This window comes from Ochotona curzoniae, unplaced genomic scaffold (assembly GCF_017591425.1).
Source record: "Ochotona curzoniae isolate NIBS_2020 unplaced genomic scaffold, NIBS_Ocur_1.0 contig_2723, whole genome shotgun sequence".
Classification (NCBI taxonomy): domain Eukaryota; kingdom Metazoa; phylum Chordata; class Mammalia; order Lagomorpha; family Ochotonidae; genus Ochotona; species Ochotona curzoniae.
The window spans coordinates 23,739,534-23,766,829 of NW_024465573.1; the positions used below are offsets into that span (position 1 = coordinate 23,739,534).

General features: G+C 55.7%; 2 protein-coding genes across 2 annotated transcripts; one reads left to right on the forward strand and one right to left on the reverse strand.

Annotated features, from left to right (window-relative positions):
* The first annotated feature begins 70 nt into the window (after positions 1-70).
* Positions 71-4,439, forward strand: TAGLN (transgelin). The gene is made up of 5 exons (XM_040977003.1): positions 71-126; positions 2,847-3,037; positions 3,139-3,316; positions 3,486-3,588; positions 3,894-4,439. Exons 2-5 carry the CDS (start codon positions 2,858-2,860, stop codon positions 4,036-4,038), a joined length of 606 nt encoding a protein of 201 aa, XP_040832937.1. The 5' UTR covers positions 71-126; positions 2,847-2,857; the 3' UTR covers positions 4,039-4,439.
* A 162-nt stretch (positions 4,440-4,601) lies between these two features.
* On the reverse strand, positions 4,602-27,259 carry PCSK7 (proprotein convertase subtilisin/kexin type 7). The gene is made up of 17 exons (XM_040977002.1): positions 27,184-27,259; positions 25,511-25,630; positions 24,646-25,122; positions 22,701-22,835; positions 21,963-22,128; positions 20,786-20,876; positions 20,185-20,239; positions 19,528-19,666; positions 18,408-18,508; positions 15,987-16,154; positions 15,471-15,578; positions 15,086-15,188; positions 7,767-7,923; positions 7,221-7,315; positions 6,326-6,419; positions 6,001-6,118; positions 4,602-5,782 (listed from the first exon to the last, which is right to left on the reverse strand). The coding sequence occupies exons 3-17, from the start codon at positions 25,108-25,110 to the stop codon at positions 5,414-5,416; spliced, it is 2,364 nt and encodes a 787-aa protein (XP_040832936.1). The 5' UTR covers positions 25,111-25,122; positions 25,511-25,630; positions 27,184-27,259; the 3' UTR covers positions 4,602-5,413.
* Positions 27,260-27,296: the final 37 nt, after the last annotated feature.

A 27,296-nucleotide genomic window follows, 5' to 3' on the forward strand; every position in this document is an offset into this window, starting at 1 on the left:
CCGGCGGGGGAGGCTGACATCACTGCGGCCAGGCCCTTTAAACCCCTCACCCAGCCAGCGCCCGTCCTGTCTGCCCCAGCCCAGACGCAACACCTCACTCCTTCCTGCGAGCCCCGAGGATCCTCTGTAAGTGCCTTTGTCTTGGGCATGGAGGGAAGTGGCAGCTGACACAGGGCAGGCAGCGTTCTACCTAGGACCCTGGCCAGAGCCTCCCAGGGGCAGGGATGCCCACCCTTCCAGCCAGACAGAGCAGTGTCTGTGCGCTAGCTGGGGCAGGTTGGAGGGAGGGTGCCATGGGTCCCCCAACCTGGCTCAGACTGGACGGCCAGGTTCTTTGAAAGGGGAAGTCACTCAGGGTACCATATGGGGCTCCCCACAGGATGAGTTGGCTGTCCCGCCAGGAGGATATCCAAGCAGGTGAGGGGCGTGTCTGCCCACCGCGCTGGACAACAACATCCTGTGTCAGGGCTGGGGGCAGTGTGAGGGTCACAAAGACCCCTGTGCTCCAATCCAGGTTGGGGGTGACTGCTGCAGGCTGGGGGCAGGGGTAGGTGAGAATAGGGCTCTGCCTGGGATGGGGTGGTGGCGGTAGGGGAAGCAGCATTTGGAGGGAGGGGCCAGACAGGACAGGGACCCTGGACCTCCCCAAAGGGTCTTTTCTCTGCCACTGCTGCCAATTCCCAGTGTAGCTGTGAGCGTGAGCAGTGGGCTGCTGTGCCAGGCTTCAGAGGAGCTACCCCAGGCCCTCTGTGGGAAGCCATCGGTGCCGGCTCCCACTTCCCCCGTGTGCCCTATGCCCACAGTCCCAGAGAGACCCTGTTCTGCTGGTTTTTCTGGGCTCCTGCTGGTGAGGCGGTGTCCCTGGATTTTGGTCTTTCTCCACTGCCTGTTCTCACCCACTGGACCACTACGAGAGAGGAGAGGCAAAGCTGTCCTGGGAGTGGGCGCGGGCAGGGAGTGGTGGGATTTGTCCAAAGCTGCCTGGGCTGGAAGCGGGGACCAGCAAGATCTTCCTTCGAGACTCCAAAGGATTTCTTGGGACTCCCCACTTTTAGACCTGTCCTAGGAGGGAGCCAGGGAGAAGGGGGCAGGGGCGGGCAGTGTGTGTGTGTGTGTGTGTGTGCACACGCACGCATGGGCATGTGTTTCATCCCCTCCCTTGCTGGCCCCAAGAACACATTCTGTCCTGGATCTAGGCTGCACCCATGAACTTGCACCCTTGGCTGGTGTGTTCTGATTCTCTTGAGTCTCAGAGCTGGGTGGGGGCAAGACTCTCTTCTCATACAGAGCCGGTCTCTGCGGGGCAGGAGAGAGATGGGGCTGTAAAGGCTGAGAGAGACCTGGGGGTGGCGGGATGACCAAGAGGTCAGGAGGGAGTCTTGGCCAAAATCACCTGCTCCTAACCAATTTACATATTTTTGACCATGTGTGGCCCACTTACTCTAAGAGGACCCAGCCTGGAAGAGCTGCTGGCCTCTGGCTCTGTTGTCAGCTCAGGGAATGGTTTTGAGAGAGGACTGGACATGGGAATAGGAAAGAGCAAGTGCTGTTCTTCACCCTTCAGTCCTGCTTGCCTGGCATGGACAGAAGACTGGTCCTGGGCAACTTGGAGGAGCTCTGCTGAGGGTGGGGCAGGGTGCTTGGTGAGTCACAGCCTCTGGAGGCCATGCTGCTCCACAGCTGGGGAACTCATCTCCAGAAGATAAGACCCGGGCACAGTGTGCTGGCTGGCAGGGACCAGGAGGCTGTGGGGAGGCTCTCACTGCTTCCCGTGGGGTGGGCGTGGGTGGAGGGTCTCAGCTCCCACAGAGTTTGGGGGAGAGGATTGTGAGATGCCCTGGGTGCCTCCACCATTGACCTCTTGAGGCCAGGGGCTGGGACTGGGTTCCTTCGGCAGTGCATCGGGAAAGTTCTTTACACAAATAAGGGGCAGAGGGCATACCACCCCAGGAGACGTTGTGGCCAGGACTATCCGGGTCCTCTCGACCAGCTACACTCAAGTCTACCCGATGACCCAAGTGCCTGCCCATGCACCTGCAGCCTTCGCTGCCCTTGAGTCATATTGGGCACGACCAGGCCCAGACCCACACCCCTGCCCCACGGCAGCAGTTACTGGCTAGGACAGGGCCCCCAGGCTCTGGCTGGCAGGTTCCTGGCTCTGGCACGTCCCCAGAGGCCCAGGCCTAACGGTTCCTCAAACTACAGCTGTGGGGAGAGCTCTACATGAGGCATGTCCATGGACTTACCAGTTGACTCCTGCCAGCCCTGATGAAAGATGGTTTCTTTGCCAAGTGCTCTGGGGCCTCGGTGGCTCCCCAGCCCCAGGGCTGAGCGAGCTAGTGCCTAGGTAGCCACAGGCCAGTGGCTGGACCAGTGGGGCTGAAAAGAGATGTTTTGGAGTTATAGCTCCTGTGCTAGAGAATGCTACCTGAATCCTGCTGGATGAGACAGCTACTGGCTTTATTTGTGGGGACAGTGTGGCCTCTGTGGGACCTCTGAATGCCGTAGCAACGAACGCTACAAGCCAGTTTTCAAAAACAGATGCCCGTGGGACAGATTCAACAGGCAGTTTTTGTCAGTAAAGCTTTACTGGAACACAGCTGCACTCCTTTGTTTACGTTACCCAAGGCTGCTTCCAGGATAACACAGCAGCCTGCAAAAACCTCGAGAATGTTACTGACCCCTGCTCTAGACATCCCCAAAGCTGATTCACTTACCGTCTTCACACTCAGAGAGGCCTCTGGATGGGGATGGGGCAGGTGGGGCTGAGCCCGGCCCAGATGGGTGGTGCTGTGATAAACCCAGGCAGGCCTGATTCTCTGACCTGCTCCCTTGTCCGGTTTCAGCTCTCCCCAGCATGGCCAACAAGGGTCCCTCCTACGGCATGAGCCGGGAGGTGCAATCTAAAATCGAGAAGAAGTATGACGAGGAGCTGGAGGAGCGGCTGGTGGAGTGGATCATTGTGCAGTGTGGCCCTGACGTGGGCCGCCCTGACCGCGGGCGCCTGGGTTTCCAGGTTTGGCTGAAGAATGGTGTGGTGAGTATCCCTCTGTGAGGGACGCTGGGGTTTGTCACACCCTGACTGAGGGGGCAGGGAGTCCCCTGAGTGGAGTGCTAGCCGTGTCCTCTGCCTGGCAGATTCTGAGCAAGCTGGTGAACAGCCTGTACCCGGACAGTTCCAAGCCGGTCAAGGTGCCCGAGAACCCCCCCTCCATGGTCTTTAAGCAGATGGAGCAGGTAGCCCAGTTCCTGAAGGCAGCGGAGGACTACGGGGTCACCAAGACGGACATGTTCCAGACTGTTGACCTCTTTGAAGGTATGGCAGGAGGTGTGGTGGAGGGGAGGGTGCTGATGGGGATCTGGGCCGAGGCCCAGTGCGCTGTGCTTGCAGCACCTCCTGTGGGGTCGGTCCGGGTACCACTTGGTTGCAGTTTGCTTGTGTAATGGTTCTGAGTGTGTCCCCTGACCCTTCCTTCTGCTCTCAGGCAAAGACATGGCAGCAGTACAGAGGACCCTGATGGCTCTGGGCAGCTTGGCAGTGACCAAGAACGATGGGCATTACCGTGGAGATCCCAGCTGGTTTATGAAGTATGTGGTCTCCAGGGAGCCTGTGTGGATGTGGCTTGGCCCAGCCAGCTGGTGGTGGCAATGATTAGAGGTAGCAAAGAACCAGGGAGGTGTGATGGGGAGCATGGGCGGACTTTTGGTCTACCTCCCTTCCCACCCTGCTGCTCCCCATTGGCCTCCTTAGCCCATGAGGGGAGTGAGAGGAAGTTAAAAAGACAAGCAGAACTGGGAGGCAATGGGATCCAGCTAGGGAGTCCCAGAGGAAACAGCAAGCAGGTGAAACCACGCTGTCTTGCCAACACTTTCTCCTGCTTCCTTCTCTTTAGGAAAGCCCAGGAGCACAAGCGGGAATTCACAGAGAGCCAGCTGCAGGAGGGCAAGCATGTCATTGGCCTTCAGATGGGCAGCAACAGAGGGGCCTCGCAGGCCGGCATGACGGGCTACGGCAGGCCTCGGCAGATCATCAGCTAGAGGGCCAGGGTCAGCCCCGAGCCCCCGCTTCCCTGGCTCCGATCTGCTTAGCCGCCTCACCCACACCTGTGTTGGGTCTCGGCCCTGGCCAAGCTTCCAGGCTGTCACTGGACAAAGGTGACTGCACACGGGCAGCTCCCCTCACGGCCCCCCGCCTCAGCCTGACTCCCTACCCCAGAGCACCGCTGCTGCCCTGCTCCCCACCCCTCCCCTGTCCCTGTCCCTGCCTCTCCCCATCCTCGGCCAGGCAGGGGTAGCCTTGGGGGTGGGGCAAGCCCACCACTGTCCTTGGCAACAATGCCTATTGGCGGAGACTCAGCTCGGCCTCCTCCTACTTTTCCTGGAATACTTTTGGGGGTGGAAATTCAAAAAGGAAACAAATATATCCATGCCTTTTTCTCAGGCCTGGCTGGCGGTTTGCTTTGCCCTGAGTCCTCCCTGGGGAGCAGGCTGCACAACAGGAGAGGGGGGCTCGGGGACTGAGGGCAAGAGGAACAGCCTGGCCACGTCTGTGAGCTCTTAGGGGTGCAGGAGTCAAAAGAGACAGGGAAGTGGGGTCAGGATGGTTTGGAAGATTTTTATTTTGGAAAAGCTGTGCAGAAAAAAAAAAAGCCAACAAAATGTTGCTGTGAAAAGAGTAAGCCCAAACTTCAGCATTTAAAAGGAAAATTCCAATCAGCCCATTAGCTGGTTCTAGGGGAGGAGGCCCAGCCTGGAGGCAGGCAGCTGGCCTCCGAGGAGGGCTGTGTCCCTGAGCGGTTGCAGAGGAAGACAGGGTTTCTCGGCCCTTGAGTGGCACTTGCTCTGCCTCCTTCCCGACTTCCCTAAGGGGGCATCTTGGCCCCAGGAAGCTGAGCCCCACCCCTGCTAGGCCCTCGTACCAATACTTCCCCTGGGGTGACAGGGCATGGCCATGTTCCAGGCTGCCTTCTGCACAAGAGCAGAGGGAAAGGAGATGGAGGCAGCTGCTTTCAGGACAGGCACAGCCATCTTCCCTTGCACCTCCTTCTTAAGTGACCCCGAGAAGCCTCTGTGAGAAGCTCTCCTTGACACAACAGGTACCTTCTCCATTCTTGCTTGCCCAAGAGACTAGAGGCTGGAGCCTTTCCCAATGGAACACCAATGGCCTTGTCCAAGACCTTGTCACCAGGAGCTCCTGTTGAATTGAAGGGAGACCTGTGGCTCTCACCAGAGCGTTCTCTGGCATCAATCCCCTGCCCCTGGAGCCCGGAGAAGGCCTACACTCCCTGAGCACAGCTGGAGGACACTGTGGAGGCCCTTCTCCCAGAGCTCCCACAGTCGGCTGGGAACGGCTTTCCCAGTTCCTTCCATCTGGAGAAGGGAGGCGTGTCTCACAAGGGGCCAAGCTCCGGGGTCAGCAAATCTGCTCCTGCTGGTCTTGTAGCAGCTCTGGGGGGCACTGTTGGGGAGCGCAGTCCAGAGTACCCTTGCTGTTCAGGGCTGGGTGCCAGGCCCCTTCTTCTAGGTGCTCTGGGTCCAGGAGGCCAGGGCTGGCAGCAGGGTCTGTGCTCTCTGCCTCCCCACCATGAAGATCCTTGAGGTTGCAGAGTGGCACAGACTCCAGCTCTGTGCCCTCCTCCCTGGCTTTCCGGGTCCGGCGGGGCCAGCGGCAGGCCCCATTCCTGCAGGCTGAGCTGGAAGCCATGCTCCTCTGGCTCAGGTACACCTCCAGCATGTAGTACATGGTCCAGAAGACAGTGAAGCAGCCCACCAGCACCAGGGTCTGGGTCACAGCAAGGGATGTGTCAGGGTCTGGTGTCTGAGACCCGCAGCCACTGAGCTCCCATCCCAGGGCATCTCCGGCTCACCTCCCACACAAGCATTGCTCTCCAAGAGCGGGCTCGTACAGTAGGAATAGTGGTATTCCACTCCCGTTGGGAACCCAGGGACCAGGTACCCAGCACAGCACATCCCTGTGTGTGGCTTGCTGTTGCCACGTACCTTGAGTGTGTTCGGAGTGATGGTGTACCCATCCTCCTCAGGGATGCTGAGCCCTGGGGGGCAGGGCAGGGTGAAGCTGTCATGCAGGTACTTCCCACTCATGGCATTCTCCAGCAGCCTGTGCAGAAGGCAGGGACCAAGATGCCCTCCTGAAAGCCCTTCCCTTGACCCCTGGCACCACACTCCCGCCCCACAGTAACAAGGACAGGGCAAGAGCAGGGCTTCTGGCCCACGGCTCTGTCTACTGCTGGCCTGAGCCCAGAGCTCTAAGTGCAGGGGGATGCTCTGGCCCCTCTTCCCCTCCAACATACGCGGCCTCACCCACCTCTGTCGGTCCCTGATGTCTACTGGACTCCACACAGAGCCATATAGGGTCAGCTGCCACTGCCGGAGGACGCCGACCTGCAGTGACTCATCTCCTGGGGCAGCAAGCAGGGCAATGTGTGAGCCATGCCCTCCATGGGCCGTGCCACCCGGTAGAGCCCGGCCACACTCCCTGCCCTCAAAGGGACTCAGAGCCCACAGTCTGCCGCAGCCCTTGTCTGTGTTCCCCTCACCCCAGATTGTGCAGAATGCCTTGTGGGGTCCCCCAGGAACAGGAAGGGGAGGTAGAGAGCTTGTACTCTGCAACAGAAATGTCTCAGACTTTTGGGGGGTTTCAGCTACAATTCTGCTTGGGGAGAGAAACATGTCTTTTCTACTGAATTAAAGACAGGTTTGAGAAGCACTGGTCTCATGAATACCTAACTGGACTGGAAGCTGGGAGTTTGGGCTCCACTTCCAGATTCTTCTCTGGGATTGCAGGGTCAGTGTTTACTGAGACTGCAGTGCCCCTGGCAAGTCACTCCAGATCTCTGGACTTCAGTTGTTCAAAAAGAATGGGGAAGATTAGTCCTGCCCTTACCTGCCTACTGGGCCTGGCCGAAGGATGGTTATATGTGAAAGGACTTGAAATGTGGCTCAACAAGGAATTTTTGTTGCTATCCTGAGGAAGAATGGATCAGTCACTTCTCCAAAGAATACGAGAGGTGGTATAAATGAACAGTCTTAGATATCAATGCCCACGGTCTCAAGGGGGCATACTTCTTGGCAGCTGCCCTCCTGGTCCAGTGGCAACCCTTTGTATTCCACGTGGGACACTCTGTGGGGACTCTGAGATGCAGACAGGGCTGGGGACAGTCAGGGGAGGCAGGGCCCTGGGGGGACAGCAGGGAGCTCACCCACATCCCTGACGACCAGTCTATAAACCCCCTTCGCTCTCTCCCCCCAGCATCGCACAGTAGAGAAGGTCCAGTCGTTGAAGCCGCTGGGATCCCTGCGGGGAGAACCAGGCAGAGAAAGTGGAGGGGGTTGAGTCCTTCTGGAAATAGTATTTCTTTGCTCTGACAGACATGCAAGTGAGCTGTGGTGATCCAGAGAGGGTGCTACAAGGATCTTCTAGTGCTGTCCCTTGCTCCTGGGACCTCAGGGCATGAGGGGCTCATGTCAGTGTGGTGCAGGGAGCCCGATGGATTTAGTGCATCCTTGGTTTTTCAGCACTTACTAGCTCTGCATTTGTAAAAAGGAGCTGATGGAGTTGGAAGTCCACACAGGGGTGAGAGGACACAGGTAAAGTGCACCCTTGCACAGCCCACGCACTTGAGTGAAGGCGCGAGGCGGCTGCCAAAGACAGCTAGGGCCATGGTGGCTTAGGACAGCGCCAGTAACCACTCACAGTGGCCCTGGTCAGGAGGAGGTCTCAGAAGGCCACGGGCAGTTGTACGTACGAGTCCATGCTGCGTGGGGCACCGATGAGGGACATCATGCCACTGGGGCAAAACAGCTTCAGTTCCAAGTTGCCGCGGCGTGGGTGAGTGATGGACACGGTTACAGCCACGTGCTCCAGTGTCTTCAGCCCCGACATTTCCAGGTCGGTCCTGCTAACTGTGGGAAGTCAGGCTGGGCAGCTGGGAAACCAGCCCATAAACACTTACGCCCACACTTCACCCCAACATACACAAAGGCACACGCTGTCTGAAGCAGCTGACTAAACATCTAGTGGGATCTAAGTGGGCCCCAGTGTTTGCTAGCAAATGGAATGCAGTTGCTGCTTTCAAGCCTGGAGTTGAGTAAGGAACACAGCGTAGCACGGAGCCAAGACCTCAGAACCTAACAGACTGACTTTAATCTCTCACTCCAAGAGTTGTTTACCGAGAGCCTGCCACACCTCCAATACTGTCCTGGGAGCTGGGAAGAAAAATACAAACTGGGCATCGCCCCTGCCTTCTACTGACAGGTGGAAGATGATGTGATGCAAGGAATACAATTGACAAGGGGAGAGACCTGAGTCAGTCGGGTGTAGGCACAGTGAGCCACATGCTGATGGAAATGAACACGGACTGCTAGAGAGGGTTGGCAGAGGGTATTCTAGAAGGAGACAGCAAGTACAAAGACAGGTGAGATAAGTCACAAGGAAAACAATCCAAAATTAATAATAATAAAATGGATAAATGTTAAGGAAACTATGCCGAATGAAGAAAACCCAGTGTCAGAGGGCTCCACACTCAACTAGTGCAGGGTGCTGATGGACAGCACACTGGTGGCTGCCAGGGGTCAATGCTGAGGGCAAGCATGCGTGTAGCCACCAAGGGCTAACACAGGAGTCCTATGGTGGGCGGCTCAGCAAGACTGTGCTTGGGAGAGGCCTGCACAGAACTGTGGACACACACCCCCATGCCCAGCTGGCACACAGGACTGGTGAGTTTAGAACAAGCCCTATGCACTGTCCCAAGGCCAGTTGGCTGGATACTGTACTGCAGTTCCTAAGACAGTAATGCTGCAAGCGAGGTGCCGGACACTTCCCTGACCTTTTCTCTGCAACTTCCAGTGAAGCCACAATTATTTATATTAAAAAAAAAAAAAAAAGAAAAGGAAGAAGGGCCAGGCACAGTAGCCTAGTGGCTAAATTCCTTGCGCCAGGATCCTATATAGGTTTGGGTTCTAATCCCGGCGGCCCCGCTTCCCATCCAGCTCCCTGCTTGTGGCCTGGGAAAACAGTTGAGGATGGCCCAAGGCTTTGGGACCCTACACCCATGTGGGAGACCTGGAAGAGTTTCCTGGCTTCTGATTGGCTCAGCTCTGGCCGTTGCGGTCACTTGGGGAGTGAACAGTAGATAGAAACATCTTTCTCTGTGTCTCTCCTTCCCTCTGTATATCTGCCTTTCCAATAAAAATAAATAAATCTTGAGCCTGGCGCGGTGGCGCAAGTGGTTAAAGTCCTCGCCTTGCACGCCTGGGATCCCATATGGGTGCCGGTTCTAATCCCGGCAGCCCCACTTCCTTTCCAGCTCCCGGCCTTTGGCCCAGGAAAGCAGACGAGGACGGCCCAAAGCTTTGGGACCCTGCACCCGCGTGGGAGACCCGGAAGAGGCTCCTGGCTTTGGATCGGCATAGTATCAGCCCGTTGCGCTCCCTTGGGGAGTGAATCATCGGACGGAAGACCTTCCTCTCTGTCTCTCCTCTATGTATATCTGCCTTTCCAACAAAAAATAAAATAAATCTTTAAAAAAAATCTCTTAAAAAAAATACAGCTGTGAGAAGACAGAAGGGGAGCTGAGGGGACAGAAGGCTGGTTCTTCCTGTATACACAGATGACGGCTGAAGCAGGAGAGGCTCTCCTTGACACCACCTTCGTCCTTCCTGGCCGCTCGTGCTCGCCTTCCTCTCACTCATGGAAGCATGCCACTGCCCGGTCTCCACTGCACTAGCAGTGCGCATGGGGCCTACCTGCCCAACGTTCCCACAACACACTGGACTTCAAACACCTCACTCCATCCCGCTTCGGCCACCCACATCCTGGACCTGGTTCTTGGCTGAGCCTGCTTTACTTTTGAGTGTCACTTCCATTGTGGCTCGTCTTATTATACAGGCAATGCAAATTAGAGATGAGAAAAGTAGATTAACCAAAAACCAAGAAAATACACAGCTGGGCCTGTCTCTGATCCTGGCTGCTCCACTTCCCATCCAGGTTCCTGACTATGTCCCAGGAAAGCAGTCGAGCACGGCCCAAAGCCTTGGGACCCAGCACCAACACTGGAGACCTGGAAGAAGCTTCAGGCTCCTGGCTTTGGATCAGCTCAGCTCCAGCCGTTGTGGCCGCTTGGGGAGTAAATCAGCGAATGGAAGATCTTTCTCTTTCTGTATATCTGCCTTTCTGATAAAACCCAAAATCTTCAAAAAAAAAAAAAAAAAAAAAGAAAAGAAAATTAAGGACCCAACTATTCCTGATAACACAATGAAGAAGAAAAAAAACCACAAAAAACAAACAAACCCCATGAAGATCTGTGTTTGGACGAGGGTTCTTCAAAAGGTCCCTGGAGAAAAGGACCTTAAAAGGTAAGCTGTTCATTTGTGGGACGAGGGGACAGGTGCTCGGTGTGGCAGTGAAGTCACGCCATGTTGGAATGCCTAGCTTCAAGTTCTGGTTGTGCTGTGCAGTCCAGCTTCTGGCTGCTGGGTATTCTGGGAGCCCGGGGGATGGCTCAAGTACTTAGGTCCCCACTTCCCACATGGGACTGAGTTCTAGGCTCCTGGCATCGGCCTGGCTCAGTTCTAGCTATTACTGGTACTTTGGGGGAATACACCACTGAATTAGGATATCTCCATTTATCTCTTTTACCTTTCAGGTAGATACATTTTAAAGTTTATTTTAGTGCAAAAATTTTTGAAATTCATCTATATAAGAAACCTTCAATAAATTCCTGGAAAATTAAGCAAAAATTGTGAGGACTGCCAAAAGTTTTTGCACCACAGGGTGAGCACTATAGTGTGGTGCACTATGCTGCATCCTGTCGTGCTGGCATTCTAGACAGGTGCCAGGTGTGAGTCCTGGCTGCTTCATTTTCTTTTTAAAGATTTACTTATTTTTATTGGAGAGGCAGACATAGAGAGGAACATTATTTTCAACCAGTAAGACCATACCCAGGTAGAATGAGGATGCTTTCTCATGCTCCCATTCGTCTAGAAGCTGTTGAGCTTTTAGTGATAGTTAAACCAAAATTAAAGGTAGGGGTGGGGACCGAAAGGTGGTAGAAAGGATGTAGCATTGTGACTGCAAGGGTCAAGCACTTGGACTAGCACTAAGGACCTGGGAGGGCAGAAGCTAGTCCAAGTGCTTGAGCCCCTGTAGCTGCAGAGAAGACCCAAAGCAACTCGTGGCTTTGGCGTAACCCACCTCTGGCTGTTGGGGCCATTTAGGGAGTGAACCAGAGGATGGTACCTGGATGGGAAGTAGAGCAACCAGGACATGGACCGACACCCATATGGGATTCCAGAACTTGCAAGGGAAGGATTAACCAAAAGCCATTTCTCTGGGCCATATATTGGGTCGTTTTAATCTCTAACACTCCTTCCCACCTAAGAATGTCACGGTTGCATTGTACTTAATCTGTGGATGTCCTAGCAATCTCTGTCAGCAGAGACTGCAGCATCAGAGTTAAGTGTGCAGGCTGAGGAAGCATTTGTGGTGAGATGGGAGCTGAAGCCATCAACACAGTGACACTGCTGAGGAGGAAAAAAGCAATGAAAACAAGTGTGTTGAGCAGACAAGCCAGAAGAGGGCTTTGGGAAAAGGAGGTCCCAGAAGCTGGAGAAGCAGGCTGTGGGAAGTGTCAGAAAAATGACAAGAATGAGGAACTCAGGCGCCAGCATAATGGCTTTATCAGCCAATCCTCCCCTTCAAGCACTGACATGGACATCCCACATGGGCATCAGTACATGTCCCAGCTGCTCCACTTCCCATCCAGCTTCCTGTTTGTGGCCTGGGAAAGCAGTAGAAGATGGTCCAATGCCTTGGGACCCTGTACCCCCATGGGAGACTTGAAAGAAACTCCGGGTTCCTGGCTTCAGATCGGCTCAGTTCCGGCTGTTTTGGCCACTTGGGGAGTGGACACACTCTCTAAGAATTCTGGATGCAGAATTTTTCTCTCTGTAAATCTAACTTTCCAACAAAAAATAAATCAGGAAAAGCAGTAGAAGATGGATTAACCACAGCTTTGCTACCCTGCACCCATATGGGAGACCCAGAAGAAGTTCTTAGCTTCAGATCAGCTTAGCTCCAGCCAATGTGGCCATTTAGAAAGTGAACCAGGGCCTGGTGTGATAGATAGCATAGAGGTTAAAGTCCTGGCCTTGAACACACCAGGATCCCACATGGGCACCGGTTCTAATCCTGGCGGCCCCGCTTTCCCTGTCTGTGTACTAGGAAAGCAGTTGAGGGCGGCCCAAAGCCTTGGGACCCTGCACCCACGTGGAAGACCTGGAAGAGGCTTCTGGCTTTGGATTGGCTCAGCTCCGGCTGTTGCGTTCACTTGGGGATTGAACCATCGAATGGAAGATCTTCCTTTCTGTCTTTTCTCTTCTCTGTATATCTGCCTTTCCAATAAAAATAAAATAAAACTTTAATAAAAAAGATGGAAGAGCTTTCTTTCTGTCTCTCTAAATCTGCCTTTCCCATAAAAATAAATAGATACTAAAAAAAAAAACCCCAAAAAACACCCAAAGAAAAAGAATGGTGAATTCAGCCAGCCCTGGAATGATGAAGCAAGGGGCACAGTGACTAATGAGGGCAGCCTGCCCAGGTAACAGGGAGCTATTGCCTTAGCTCATGCATTTGGCAGCACTGTTGGTTGAAGGCTGGCAGACTTTCATTTACAGGCAGAAGGCAGACTCAGTAGGGAGAAACTGCAGAGAGGTGAAGAACAGGCCTCCCACTGCAGGCAGAGGGTGAATGAGTACACTCCAAGCGCAAATAAGGTGGGTAGGCAGGTGCCAAGTGGGCGCTCAGGAATCTCCGAATGAACACACACACACACACTCTCTCTCTCCCCCTTATGACCAAAGCACTCCTCCCCAGCCCTACCCACCCGCCCTCCCTCTCTCCCTTCAACCTCCTGGCAGAGGTTCCAGATCCAGCGTCAGATCCACGGACAGTGAAAGGCACACACCTGTTTCCCTAAGCCTCCTGTGTCAGGGGAGAAACACAGGCCTGTCTCCTTCCTTAGGTGTGTGTGTTTACACTAATAACAGCCAAGGTTAAAGTTTAGTTACTTGGTCACATTAGCCACATTTTAAATATCCAGTGCAGGGGAAGGCAGTGCAGTGCAGTGAGCTAAGGCCCTGCTCATCAAAGTTTCTCAAAAGGCGGAAAAAAAAAATCTCCTAAGGAGGCAGAGGTAGGGAGCGCTCTGGGAAGCTTGCAGAGGCCCTCTTGGCACAGGCTCTGCTTCCCATCCCGCTTCCAGCTCAGGTGCATCCTGAAGGCAGCTCAAGGCCTTGAGTCCCTCTTTGCCAAGTGGGAGACCTGGCTGGATTGTGGGATCCAGGCCTAACTTCGGTTGTTTCTGGCATTGGGAGAATGAACCAGCGCCTCAATCACTTTGCCTTTTACATAAAGGCAAACATTGTCTAGCAGACTTAAATGCTGGCCACCCAAGTGGCACTGGAGTCCTTGAGGGATTTCAGTTCCTCTTCTCTCATGGTGACGCTCAGCTTCTCCACGTTCTAGAAAGCTCACGTCCAGCCTCCAGACATTAGGCCACCAGATCCTGCTGGACCAAGACTGCAGCGTGGCTGGAGGGGACGAGGCTTCTGGCCCATCCATTGTTACAGAATGGACTGACTGCCCTCCATCGCAAGGGGGCCCAGAAACTTCCACCTCAGTCCTGCCTGCCTATGGGGAAAAGGGTTTCTTAAGAGAGGAGAGGCCATCTTATCTGGCCCCTGAAATGAGGGGCGGTCTTGCTTGCTGCTCTCCATTAAGATGAAGGACTCCATGAGCCCAACTTGCAGGCTCTTTCCCTCTCCTCGTCAGCTTGCTTCCTTCCCTAGCACTCCCATGTTCTCCTCTGCCCAGGACAGCCTGTCCTTCTTTGTTTCTTGCCTGCTAGTGACACACAGCAGGTGCCAGGGGCCTCAATAGCTAAGGAGGTTCACCAGACATCCTTGGGGCAACCTCATCCTCATCCCCACTCGCGGCCCCTCGTCCTGGCCCCAGCCTGCCATAGTGTGAAGCAGAGGAGGATAAAGAGGACCCAAATCCTTCCAAATCCTCAGACTGCATGGGCGGGCCAGGGTGGAAAGGCATGTGACCTCCATGACACCTGAGCAAGCACAAAGCCAGGGGTTCCCAGGGGACTGCATTCCTGAGGCTCTAAGTGACCTCCTCTGCCTGGGCTGCTGCTTCATGCCCTTTGCAAGGCAGCAATTCCTTTTAGGGAAACACAGAGCCTGGGCCCAGAGGTTTCCTGCCACATGGCAGAAACCCAGGCCAGGGCTGGGTGCCCTTCCTCAGCAGACCTTCCTGGGAATCCCTGTCTCTGCCTAAGGCTTCTCCAGCCATGGCCCAGGGAGACCGGGGTTCTGGTTTTGAACACCATGCACAGCTTCAGAAGTAGTGGAGAGCTCTGCTCGTCAAAGTTTCTCAAGAGGCAAAAAAAAAAAAAAAAAAAAAAAATCTCCTAAGGAGGCAGAGGTAGGGAGCATTCTGGGAAGCTTGCAGAGGCCCTCTTGGCACAGGCTGGCAGCCTCCTCTTCCCTGGAAGGAGCTCCCAGCTCACCAGCCAGAAGATACACCTCTCACCCATGCCATGGATCCTAGCAGCACATGGGAGGGTGACCATGCACTCCTCTGCCCCCCACTACAAGGCCGAGAACCTAATGGAGGATTTGCTTTACTTGCCAAGGACTGCTGGGCTATGCAGAGCTGCCCGGCCAGCCCTGAGCATGGGGGGCAGGAGAGTGTTTCAGCCACTGCCTGGCTCCTCGGGCCCTGCCCGATTCCTCCCGCCAATGCCTCACTAGCCAGCTGGTCGCTCAGCAACTCCTTCTGCTACTAGTAACTCGGGAGAAAGGTCTTGTTTAGCAGCCTGAGGCCAGCCAACTCAGAAGCAGCAACATGTCCTAAAATGGTCAAAGCAAACTGCACAGGTTTGGCCAGCGCTCAGCTCCTCCAGGAAGGGGTGGAAGGCGGCAGGGAGGGCGAGTTTAACTTTCCCTCACTCCACCCGGAGCCGTGCAGCGGATTAACCCCTGCATGCTGATGGCTTACCATTCCAGCGGACCTCCAGGGTGCGGGGCGACTGCGGGATGGCCTTGTTCTCTTTGATTACGGGGCTGACGTAGGAAGCTAAGTAAGGGACAGAGGTCCAGACCTGCAAGGGACACATGTTCATGCATGGCCTCCTTCTGTCTCCTGTCCTTATCGCAACCTCTCCCTCCCGAGGCTCCTGCTGGTGCCTGGGGACATAGTGCCAGACCCAGCCCAGCTCACTCTGCCCTTAGTCTGGAAGCTTCTCGGAAAGCGCTGAGCTTCCTTTGCCAGTTCTCAGTTGGTGGGGTTGAATGACACGAAGGCACACATATGAAGCAGTGCTCCAGGCATGTGGCCCCTTCCCTCGGTCCCGCCACACAGGGTACCCTGCCATCCCGGTCACCTTTGCCGCATTCACGAGTCTCCAGGCATTGAGCAGGCCAAAGCCATGTTGGTGGCTATGGCTGAAGCCCGCCTCGTTGGTGATCCAGTCTGCATGGCGATCTTCGTACTGGGACAATAGAGGCCCCCGTGAGTCCCAGGCCTTGCCAGTGCAAACCCCAGCACTTCACGCTTCTTTTCCCACTCACCCTGGCCAGCTGAGCCAGCTCATTCTCCCAGTGAGGCTACCAGGAATGGATTCCCCAAGGAAAGCTAGGACAAAAGTTCAAAGTCCCATGATGTCACCACCCTGGTGGCTTGTCCCTAGAGAGGGGTGCTGGGAGGCACTGGCCTGGGGCTGCCTGGAGCTCTCTGTGAGCAAAGGGCACCAGCAGGGTAAGGACTGGCCTCTCTGTGGGATCCTTGCTCTTTACACATGTAGTGCTGAAAAGGACCAGGCACTTTGCATGTGGGACCTTGACCGTCTGTCTCCCCCTTTTCCCCACATGGACTCTGGGGTCTACCGCTGCTGTCCTACCTGGGTGGCCGTGAAGACGATGATGTGCTGGACATCTCGCCACGTGAGGCAGGGCCGCACCTGCAGCATTAAGGCGATCATGCCGGCTGCCAAGGGCGCTGCAGCTGAGGTCCCTGTGTGGCCCTCAGTGCAGCCAGTGCCCTTCTGAAGGTCCCAGTCAGTGGTCACCTGGTGAGTGGACAGTGGTTAGAGATGGAATTCAAGGGTGTCTTGGAGGGGGGGAAGAGGGAGGTTAGTGCAGGCTAGAACAGGCCCTGGTTATGCTTTCCTCTTTTAGAGCTGAACCTTGACCAGAGATGGCGATGGTGCCAGCAGGGACAAAGGACAAAGGAGACCTTCGCCCCTCTGGCCTCCTTAAGAAGACCTCTGAAAGACAGGAGCATGGACAGTAAAATTCAAGTCACTTCCGAGGGGCAATAGAATGGAGAGCGGTAGGAGGCCTCTGGCACAGACTCAAGCTTCCCCATTTTTGCTGCTCTCATTCCCGGCTTCTCCATCCAGTTCTCCAACCCCCGCAACCAAGCCAGATGCAGGAAGGAGCCAGGGCAGCTCCCGGGCCCCAGCTGGAGCTGGAACAACAGTGACGGCACCAGGCAAGGAAATGCAACTTGGCAGCTCAGTGACAGGGGCAAACTTGAGGAGCATGTTCCCAGGGAAAGGGCTGTGTCCTTGCACACCCCCCATGTCCACGGCCTGCAGACCTGGTCCTCCAGCCTTCAACAGGGCCAGCTGCTCCACTGCTCTGGGCTGAGCCCCTCAGCTCGGTTTGCATGGGCCCCCTTGTCTACTCGTGCTCCTGAACTGAAGGAATAGGACTGGTGGGAGGACAAGATGACGTGCATACAGCATCGGGTTCTGTTCATTCCTCGACAGCCACGGAGCCTCCTAAAGGCACTCCCTGTGGTGGCACCCAGACCCCTTGGCACACAGTGCCACTGCTAACAGCAAAGAATTTATTTCTTCCAAATCTTACTTTTGGGTCAGATTCCAGGATGCCAGCTTCTGCCAAGAGCTGCCCTGTCTCCATTGTACTCATTACTTCCCTCCCAGCTGTTCCAGCAGGGCCTGGAGATGTAATCTCCTCCACTGCACTCCCACAAGGAAAGGGAAAAGCACTTTTCAAGTTGCAGTGTTCATGACGGGGCCAGCCTGTGCTGGGCCAGGGAGCAGATCGCCACTTCCTATGAAGGACACATGCTCGCCCATGGTGGCAGGAACCCTAGAAAAGCCCACGGGAGCTCCCCCAGGCAGCCATGTGATGGAGAGCTCCCATCCCTGCCCTCGGGAGGACAGCTCTGCCCACTGCTCCAGTCAGTGAACAGAAACCGGCAGGAGGGTTCTGGGGCCAGAATATTCCCAGGATTGGAACTTGGCAAAGCAAACTCTCTTCATTCCTGGATACATTAGACTTCGGATGGAAGGTGGGAAGGTGGGACTGGGTTTGACGATCCTGAGCTGACTTGGGAGGAGGAAAGCCAGGTGCCACGGATCAAGAGTGGCAAAGTTGCTGTGGTACCTGTTTAGGCCTCTGCCCACACAGGGGGAGTTGGGTTCTTGGAGCTCTGTCGGGGGCAGGGGTCAACAGAGTGTGGGTCCCTCCCATCCTCCTGGAGCCGACAGGCCTGGGGTGCTCAAACCCCAGCATGCCAAGCAAAGTCTCTCTTGCCTTTTCACTGTGGCCTGGAGCTTTGTTTTTAGAGTAAGGCAGGGACGGAGTAGGGGTCAACTGGCAAAGAGCCCCCGGAATATTGTGTTGACCCGAAGTCATTTATTAACATAACAAGATTCCATGTTTTGGAAAATGAACTTGACCTGGCATGAAGACAAAGCAGCCAAATTCCCAGTGGTCTCAGGGAGCCCTCCCAACTCAGCCACTGGCGAAATCTGACACCATCTGGCTGGGACTCAGCTCTTGCCTGGAGTCAGCCTGGCCCCACAGCGGCTCTCAGAGACCTGGGTTAAACCTGAAGGGAGAGAGCGAAGCCTGGCCAGGGGCAAGGCAGCGGGTTCTAGAGGCTGCAGATGGGTCCTGCCCCGCTCCAGGCTCCTTATTGTGGCTCCAATGATAGCTGAGCAGAAAAGGTGCTCTCAATGTACAGGGCACATTTCTCTAGCTCCTGGCTAACGGCTGTCCCGCCCACCCAGTAGAGACAGCCACTCGCTTCCCTGCTGAGGATGCACAGTGCCAGAACACAGCATATTTACACAAGGGCTGAAGAGCAGTGGAATGATTTTCCTAAGCCTACAGATTAGCCAAAATCCAAATCCTACCATAGGAAGACATTTCAAAGATGCTGTTGAACCAGCACAACACTCGGTGCGTCATCAAAAATGGTAAGAGGCAGATCTGACAGCACAGGGGAGCAGCAACAGAAGCACATGCCTGTGGGGCTGTGACAGGGCCGAGGCGGCAGGACTTACAATGCTGCGGAGCATCTTGTCCCCGCCGCTGAAGGTGACAGCCAGCATGGAGGCACACTCCTCTGCGTAGAAGGGCATCCGACCCTCCTCGTCCACGGCACCTGCGCACACAGGAGGGGAGGGGTTGGTCCTGCAGAGGGCCTGACTTAAGGTTAAAAAAAAGAAAAGGTCTGTGTGATTCAAGGGTCCAGCTTGTCCAAGGAGCTCCTCAGCCCAAGCAGCCTCGAGCGGCAGAAGGTGCTCAGTGCCCAAAGTAGTAGGCTGCTTGTACATCTGGGGGCTTCCTACCTCTCAGCCTCTTTGTTCACTCACATGTTCATTTCTGCAACACCTGCTAAGGATCCCCTGTAAGCCCCACGTTGTACTAGGCACTGGGCCACATACAAAAGACCACAGGAAGAACCAGATGGGCAAAGGGCCTAGGGTCAGGTAAGAAGTACAATCAGGTCTAGTGCTGTGGTGCATCAGGTAAAGATGCCACTTCCAGTGCTGGGATTCCATATGAGCACTGCTTTGAGTTCTGGCTGCTCTGCTTCTGACTCAGCTCCCTGCTGTGCACTGGGAAGGCAGAAGACGGCTCAAGCCCTTGGGCCTCTGCACCCATGTGGGAGACCTGCAAGAAGCTCCTGGACTCCAGCTTCAGATTAGCTAGGATCCAGCTGTTGTGGCCATCTGAGCAATGAATCAGCAGATGAAAGATTTCTATTCCTCTCTTTCTTTGTAAATCTGCTTTTCAAATAAATAAATGAATCTTTTTTAAAAAGTATAGTCATGTTAAGAAGTATGGAGTCACTTGGCACATGCTAAAGCCGGGGGCACATGTAAACAAGGGGACTTGATTTAGGCCATGGGACTCACGGGAGGCTACAAGCAGGAGGGGATGGAAGAGAGTGGTCAGAGCTGTGGCTTAACTGGTTGCAGGGGTGATGGAGGCAGATCAGTGGGACCCCTGAGAGCTGGGCTCTCTGAGTCTCTGAGCTCTGAGCTTTCTGAGCTCCCTGAGACCAAAGATATGATGAGGGCCATGTGTGCAGCTCCGTGGAAGCATGTAGGTGTACACAGCCCTCCTCACACCGAGCACCGTATGCCCACCAGCAGCCCCAGAGCCCCCGGGCCCTACCTATGGTGACCGTGTAGATGGAGTTGGCGTAGCCGTCGTAGTTGCAGTTGTCGTTGTGTTGGCCCCCGTTTCCACTGGCCACCACGAAGATGCTCCCGAAGCCCCGGCGGCCAGCCATCACCCCGTGTTGCAAGGCAGCCTGGGCAGTGAGAGGGTCAGGCCGTGAGCCAAGCGTCCCTGGAGAGGCCTCTGTGCCCAGGCCCGTCACGCCCTCCTCCCCTACTGGAAAGAGGACAAGAAGCCAGCGGAAGGGCTCTGGGCACCTGAGGAGAGTTATACACAGAGCCAGGTGGAAAGGGGGCTGTTAGCCCAACAGCTGCTGCATGGATTCCTTTTACCAGATGAGTGGGAACGGGAGCCAAGCACGAGCTGCAAGGGAACTGGCCCCAAAGCACGGCTACTCCTCTAATGCCAGTGCAAGGCTGGCGCTGCGGTGTAAGGCTGCCACCCGAGATGCCAGCATCTCATCCGGGTGCTGGCAGGGGTCCTGGCTACTCTGCTTCTGATCCAGCAAACAAATAAATAAACCTGCTCCTGGGCCCCAGGTCAGACATACTCTTCTCCAAGAGGGGTCAGTAGGGCCAGAGGGGCGGGCAAGTGAGGCAGGATAGACTGAGGGAGCATAGACCCCCAGAGCTTCCCCACGCGGTTGTGTACCTTCCCAAGCTGGTGCGGGCCATCTACCGTCTTCCCGTCATCATCAGGGCCCCAGCTGTGAAGAAAAGCCTAGAGGTAAGAGTCAGGACCAAGCTGAGGCGCTGCGCCTAGGGCCTCCCAGTCTAGGCTGGCCTGCCCTTGGGGCTCCTCCTGCTCTCCAGTTCAGGACCCCATAATGCACAAAGCATTCATAGATCCAACCCCTGATGAAGAGGTGTTTGACTTGGGTTAAATTCTTGGTTCCCAGGCTGAGGAGCTCTCTATTTCTGCAAGGGGAAGTGCTTCTTGGGGACAACAGCATGCGTTCAGGTGGTACTGCTTGGGGACAGGAACGGGGGTATCCATGCATGGCTGCACCTGTGCTGCAGGGACAGTTGTCAGGGTGCTGGGGACTGGCGCTGGACACTCGGCTCCCCTGTGACTGAGAGCAAAGCTCACCCCTTCGCAAACAACAACCTGCTTACTGGGGTGACAGCGACTTTAGCCTGAGAACCCAGCGGCTGGGAGCAATGAGAGCAATGGATCAACTGAACCCAACCAGGAGACCCCTGCCAGGCCAGGGGTCGGCCCCTCCCAGCACTCCCACCTGGCCCCCTCTCACCTGCAGCTGTAGATGTCATTGATCTGGTAGTGCTTGTTGAATGCCACCGCCTCCATGCTGTCAGTGAGGGGTCCGTCCAGCACCCGGATACCTAGGTGGGGGACATCACACCAGCTCCTCACTGACGCTGGCCCATGAGCAGCCGTCAACAGTGCGACAACAATGGGTGTGGGCTGGTGGGTGTCCCCCATGGGAGACTGAATCTCCCCTCTCGGCTCTTGGGCACTTCTTGAATTTTTATGCCATGAAGATGCAGTAATGTTTTGTAACATCTCAGTGGAACTTGGGCTTTACTGAGCATGAGGTCTAGTGGAGTCATGGAGTTGGCCGTAGGCGCCCAAGGCTCCCTTCTCGCCTCCACTCTTAATAACATCTAAAACATCTAGCCCAGTTCCCAACACCCAGAGGTGTTCAGTCAACAGAACCATTACCATGCCAACTCCCACAAAGGTTTAACTTCACCCTCTGAAACAGGGTGACCACACCCTGCTGACTCTAGGGCTAGAAGAGGTGCTTTCAGAAGGGTCTTAGACCCCAGATTTCTGGGGCCTTCTGGAGTCTCGTTTTCAGAGGAATACTGCCCTCTGCTGGAGAATGAGAGATATACAGTCAGCCTGTAGATTCCCAGCCATTATTAGGAATCACGGAGAGGGTGACCCCATATTCCCTTCCTTCACATATGCCGTAGAGAAAAAGGGCCATGAGGCAAAGGACAAATCCATCTCTGGAGGCAGAGTGGAGGTTGGGGAGGGGTGGCAGGTAAGGTTACTCAGCTCCAATGAAAGAAAAGAAGGCAACCACATCAGGAGGACGGAGGGCATGAGGAGCCTCCAGACACCATGGGGTCAAGGAGGAAGAACACCCGAGAAGGCACCCTTTAAAGGAGGACAATGCAAGGACAGCAGGGGACTGCAGGGCCAAGCACAAGCAGCCATGATGACAAGGCCTTAGGTCACTGATGGGGCAGAACCATGCTCAGAAGAAGGGGGCGGTGAGCAGGGGCCCTTCTAGGGTATGTCAACAACTGCATGTTCAGCTGCTTTTTGGGGTGGGCCCCGCAGCTAAAACTCATGGTGGAAACGCCCCTGCACTGACTGGCCTGTGACAGCCGGCATAAGCTGCACGTGGCTCCAAGCTCTGTGTGCCAAGGGTGGCATGCGAAAGAAGTGCCAGTCACCTGCGATACGGCTCCCGAAGGCCACGCCCACTGCACAGAAGCTGTTGTTGGGCACGGCGGCTATCTCTCCAGCACAGCGTGTGCCATGGTGGTTCCCATTCTCCAAGTCCGGGTGGGGCATGGGGTCAGGGTCGTTGGAGTTGAGGTCGTAGCTCCCCTCTGGGCTCTGAAATTTTCCGGGGGTTGGGGAGATGACATGAGGTCACTCACTCACTGGTGCTATGGGGTTAGGGCTTGGAGCTCAGGGAAGGATAGGAACTGGCAGTCTGGGAATGCCAAGCAGCAGCAGTGAGCCCATTTCTCTGCAAACCACATGGGCCACAAGAGGGGGTGCCTGAACATTGGGGTGAAAAGGAGAAGTGAAACAGCAACCTCCTCTTGCCCGTTGCAGCAATGGGCCAAGAAGGGAGTGCCCACAACTTTGGGAACCCTGCATGGCAGTGAATTAGGGCTACCTAAAGGCCCACCTTCAAACAGAAGGCAGGCACTCAGAAGCCATTTGCAGGGCCACTCCTTCCTCTCCAGGAAGCAGGAAGTACCTCTTCGGATTGCTCACCAGTGGGGCGACTGGAGCCACCTGCCATGCCTTAACGACATGTCTGCAGTGTTGGCTGGGGGAAGGACAGAAGAAAGCCCGCCCATCTCCCAGCCCCAGATTTGCAAAGGGATGGGCTGAGGCTGCAGCAGGAAGCAGGCTGTGGGCTGTGGGCGGGAGGGCAGAGGTTCCCGGGCACTTACGTAGTTGGGTGCAATGTCCTGGACAGTGTGCTCCACTCCGTCATCCACCACCACTACTGTGACCCCTCGGCCCGTGACGTTGCGCTCCCACACACCTGTCACGTTGATGTCTCTGCCGGGGCTCTGTCGGTTGTTCTGCGCAAGAGCCGACAAGGTGGGAGGCCAGCGACACACAGCACGGCCCAGGGAGAGGTCAGGCTACAGGCAGCAGCCCCTTTGCCCACCTTGGGATCCCCCAAAGAGGTCGACAGAGGCTATAGGCCAAGTGGGTCAGGTGGAGACTGAGTCAGAGGGGTACAAGGGAGTTTCGTCACAACTCAGGTCTCCAGGGAAGTTTGGCATGGCCCCTGAGCGGCTCAGGGTAAAAGGGTGGCCAGGGTTAAGTGTTGGTAACTGTACCAGTGACATCAGTAATTATTGCTAGTCAGGTCGAGTTTGCCATGTGTCTAGGGCTTCACCTGTACCAGCTCCCAGACCCCAGGTGTGACTCCCCAAGGCAGGGACACACCAGCCCCTTTCACAGATTGAGGAACTGAGATAGGTTTCATAGAAACAGCAGAGGATTGCCATAGGATATTTATAGCCTTCTAATACACCCTTCTAGTGTAATATGATAGCTATACACCGTATTCCTTGGTAAATAATGGCAAGGCAAAAAAACAAAACAAAACAAAACAAAAAAACTACGCCAGGGTACGGTTAGGGGGCCCAGCGTGCCAGGATCCCATATGGTTGCTGGTTCTAATCCTGGCAGCTCCACTTCCCATCCAGCTTCCTGCTTGTGGCCTGGGAAAGCAGTTGAGGATGGCCCAAAGCCTTGGGACCCTGCACCCGCAAGGGAGACCTGGAAGAGGCTCCTGGCTCCTGGCTTTGGATTGGTGCAGCTCCGGCCACTGTGGCCATTTAGAGAGTGAATCAATGGACGGAAGATCTTCCTTTATCTGACTTTCCAATAAACACAACAAAACCTGTTCAGAGCTCAGCACTGTGATACAGCAGGTTAAGGCATCACCTGCAATGCCAGCGTCCCTTATCAGAGCACCTGTTTGAATCCCGACTGCTCCGCTTCTGATCTAACCTCCTGTTAATGCACCTCGGAAAGCAGCGGAAGATGGACCCCGTGTGGAGTAACCCCAAGGGAGCCCCAAGCTCCTGGCCTTGGCCTGCTACAGCCCTGACCACTGTGGCCATTTGGGGGAGTGAACCAGCAGATAGAAAACCTCTGCTTCTCCCTCTCTCTGTTACTCTGCCTTTCAAATAAATAAATCTTAAAAAAAAAAAAGAAAAAAAAGAAAGTTCTGTCTAGGAGGTGGTGTGGTGGCACAGCAAGTTAAGCTGCTGCTTCAGACACTGGACTACATATCAGAGTGCCAGCTGGAGTCCCACATGCTCTGCTTCCCATCTCACTTCTTCAAAAGATGGCCCAAGTCTTTGGACCCTGCCGCCCATGAGCGAGACCTGGATGGGTTTCTGGCTCCTGGGTCAGCCTGGACCAGCCCTAGCTGCTTGCATCCGAGTGGGAAATAAATCGGGGGATGGAAGGCATCTTTCCCTGTCTCTCCCTCTCTTTGTCATTCTGCCTTTTAAATGAATGAGATCAATCTTGATTTCTTAAAAAATAAAAAGACGAGTAAGTCCATCATGATACAAACCCACACACAGTGTTTTCATGACATGCTTTGTCCACACCCGTCGGAGGTGCTCAGTGCAGACATGAATTAGCCCTCAAAGAGCTTCCACGCTGAGCTGATTTACGACTGTGGAGCGCACAGACACGAGGCAGGGTATGGACCAAGGGCACACTCTCAGCCCAGTCTGCAGATGCCATCGATGGTAACAACTGAGCAGTGATATGGTCAGCATCCCCCTACCCCCCCCCCCCAAAAAAAAGGGGCTCAGAAGGAACTGTTCCCTTTGCAACCGGCCATGGCAGGGCGGGACTTACCAGGTGCCACTGCTGTGGGTACTTGGGGTCGTTGAAATAGATGCTACGCTTGGTGCGTCTGAGCAGCCTCTGCTCGGAGTGCCAGCGCACATCTGCGTGGCCAGCCAGCACAGCCTCGGCCTGCTGCCGGGCAGCCTCCACGTCCATGGCTGGCCTGTGTCCAGCAGGCTGCACAAACAGGTAGTGCCCGCGGAGCTCGCCGATGCGCCCTGTGTTCACCAGCCCTGCTGCCTGCGCCAGGGCATCAGCCCGCCGTTGCATAGTCTTTTCCTCCTGCTCACCTTCCCGGCTGTGCAGACGCACGGCCCAGCTGAGCCCCCCTGGCTGCTGGGCCTCAGGCCCGCCTGCCTCTGCCAGGCCCAGGAACCAGGGAAGCAGTAAGCAGAGCCCTGCTAACTGCCAGAGGCAGGTGGGCAAGCCCAGGGGGGCATCGATGTGTGGCACTTCCTGCCTCCCCTTCGGCATCAGAGCAGCAGGCTGTAGGTAGAGAGAGAGACGGCAAAGACATCAGAGGGCTGAGTGGCAGGGTTCTGAGAGGGGCACGCTGAGCCAGTGTGCTCCCCTCTCACCGGTCACCTCCACTCTGTCCTTTTTAAATTATTCAACATTTGATCCTGTCTTTCTGTTCGTTTTGGTAGGGCCGCACCCCCTGGGGAGTGCAGGCCAGTGGGTACTGTCCTTGTGTCCAGGACACCAGGCAAACAACAGTTGGCTGCACCTCCATGCTCAGAGCACGTCACTCCCAAGACACAATGATCTTTCGGAGAGAACCCTCCCTCATGCAGGTGGTCCCCCTCTCCGTCTAGTGGCCCTCAGGGCTGACTTCCCACAGTGGCTGGAAACAGGGGGAGGGGCTCCTTCCTACCTGGATTCAGCGTGAGGTTGAGCTCCTGGGCTGGTGGACTCTGGCACTGTCATTTTGTGCAGACGGAGACAGGGCATCGCTGGCCAGCTGAGCAGTGCTGACTCAGCGCAGGCTGCAGATCTGTGGGCCCAAACAATGGAAGGAAACAGTGTCCCACCAAACTCAGCACCATCGGCCATGAACTTCAGGACCAAAGACATTGGCCACCAATGACCAAGTATCATTTGCCGGTCATGGACAGGTCCAGGAGGGCAGAGTCAGCACCAAACCCAAAAACTCTCCTTTTTGTCCTATTACAAGTAACCCCTTTCTGTTCTTCTCCAGTTGACCTAGCAGGGGACTGTTGCCCACACCCTTCCTAGAATTCCATGGTCATCTAATGCCCTGACTGTGCATCTCCAAAGGATGCTGGAAATGTAAGAGTGGGCGGGAGAGGCCCGGTACTATGGCCTGGTGACTAAAGTCCTCGCCTTGGATGCACCCGGATCTCATATGGGCATGGGTTCTAATCCTGACAGCTCCGCTTCCCATCCAGCTCCCTGCTTGTGGCCTGGGAAAGCAGTTGAGGATGGCTCAAAGCCTTGGAACCCTGCACCCGCAAGGGAGACCTGGAAGAGGCTTTTGACTCCTGGCTTTGGATCAGCGAAGCACCGACCGTCGCGGTCACCTGGGGAGTGAATCATTGGACGGAAGATCTTTCTCTGCCTCTCCTCTTCTCTTTATAGATCTGACTTTCCAATAAAAATAATCAATCTTTAAAAAAAAAAGGGGGGGGTAGGAGCAGGGTGAGCGTGGAAAAGCAAGAGGCTGCAATGGAGCTGATCAGGTGTAAAGAGAAAGTGGGTGTACAGGAGACAGGCAGGACTGGGAGGTGGCTCTAAGATGTTACCCCTAAAACCAGCTCATCAATGCCTGGTGAGGCTGGGGGCTCCAAGGGTCTAAACTCCAACTGCCTGGGTTGGAAAGAACCAGGGAACTTGTCCTGCAAAGCTCAATGATTGGCAGGGCTCCTGCAGGAGTCCCTGTTGGGGCCAGGCTGGGGGCATCCTGGGTAGGGCTTAGTTCTCACATATCCCCAAATGTTTGCAACTCAAGGCAGCTTACACACCACCTGTCGTTTCCCTCCAGAATCCTCCATTCCTCTTGTCCTCTTAGGTTACCGTCCATAGCCGCCGCCCCCCTTACATTTTCCCCTCGCTGGGCAGAAGTAGCCCCACCAGTCCCAAGCGGTTCAGGTGACTCTTCTCTGTCTGCAGACACCACTACATAAAAACACCGCTACAGCCAGGGAGACGCGCCCCCAGGACACGGCGCCACCCCTTCTTCCGCGAGCTCGTCCGGCCTGCCTGCCTGGGACCCCGCCGGCTTCCAGGAAAAACTCCCAGTTCCTTCTGGAAGCCGTCCTCGGCCTCCCTGGGCCGTAGGGCTCTGTCTGCAGCTCCGAGTGCCGAGGAAGCAGGAGGCGCAGGCGGGTGGCCCGAGTTCAAGCGCCAGCCCTCCTCGCAGCGGCACCAGGCTCTGAAGGAGTCCGAGCAGCGTGCGCCCTCCTCGGGACCCGTCCGCAGCGATCGGACCGTCCGCGCCCTCACAGCCGGGGCAGCTCCCTCAGCCTCGGCCGCCTGCTCCCCGCCACCGGGCCAACCCCGACTCTGCCCGGCCCGTTCCCCACTCACCCTGCCCGGCCGCCGCCGCCTCCCCGCGGAAACTCGCGGCTTCCCGGGAGCCGCCGAGCCAGTGACAGCCGCATCACTTCCGCCCGCGCCGCGGCCAATCGGCGGCCGGTCCC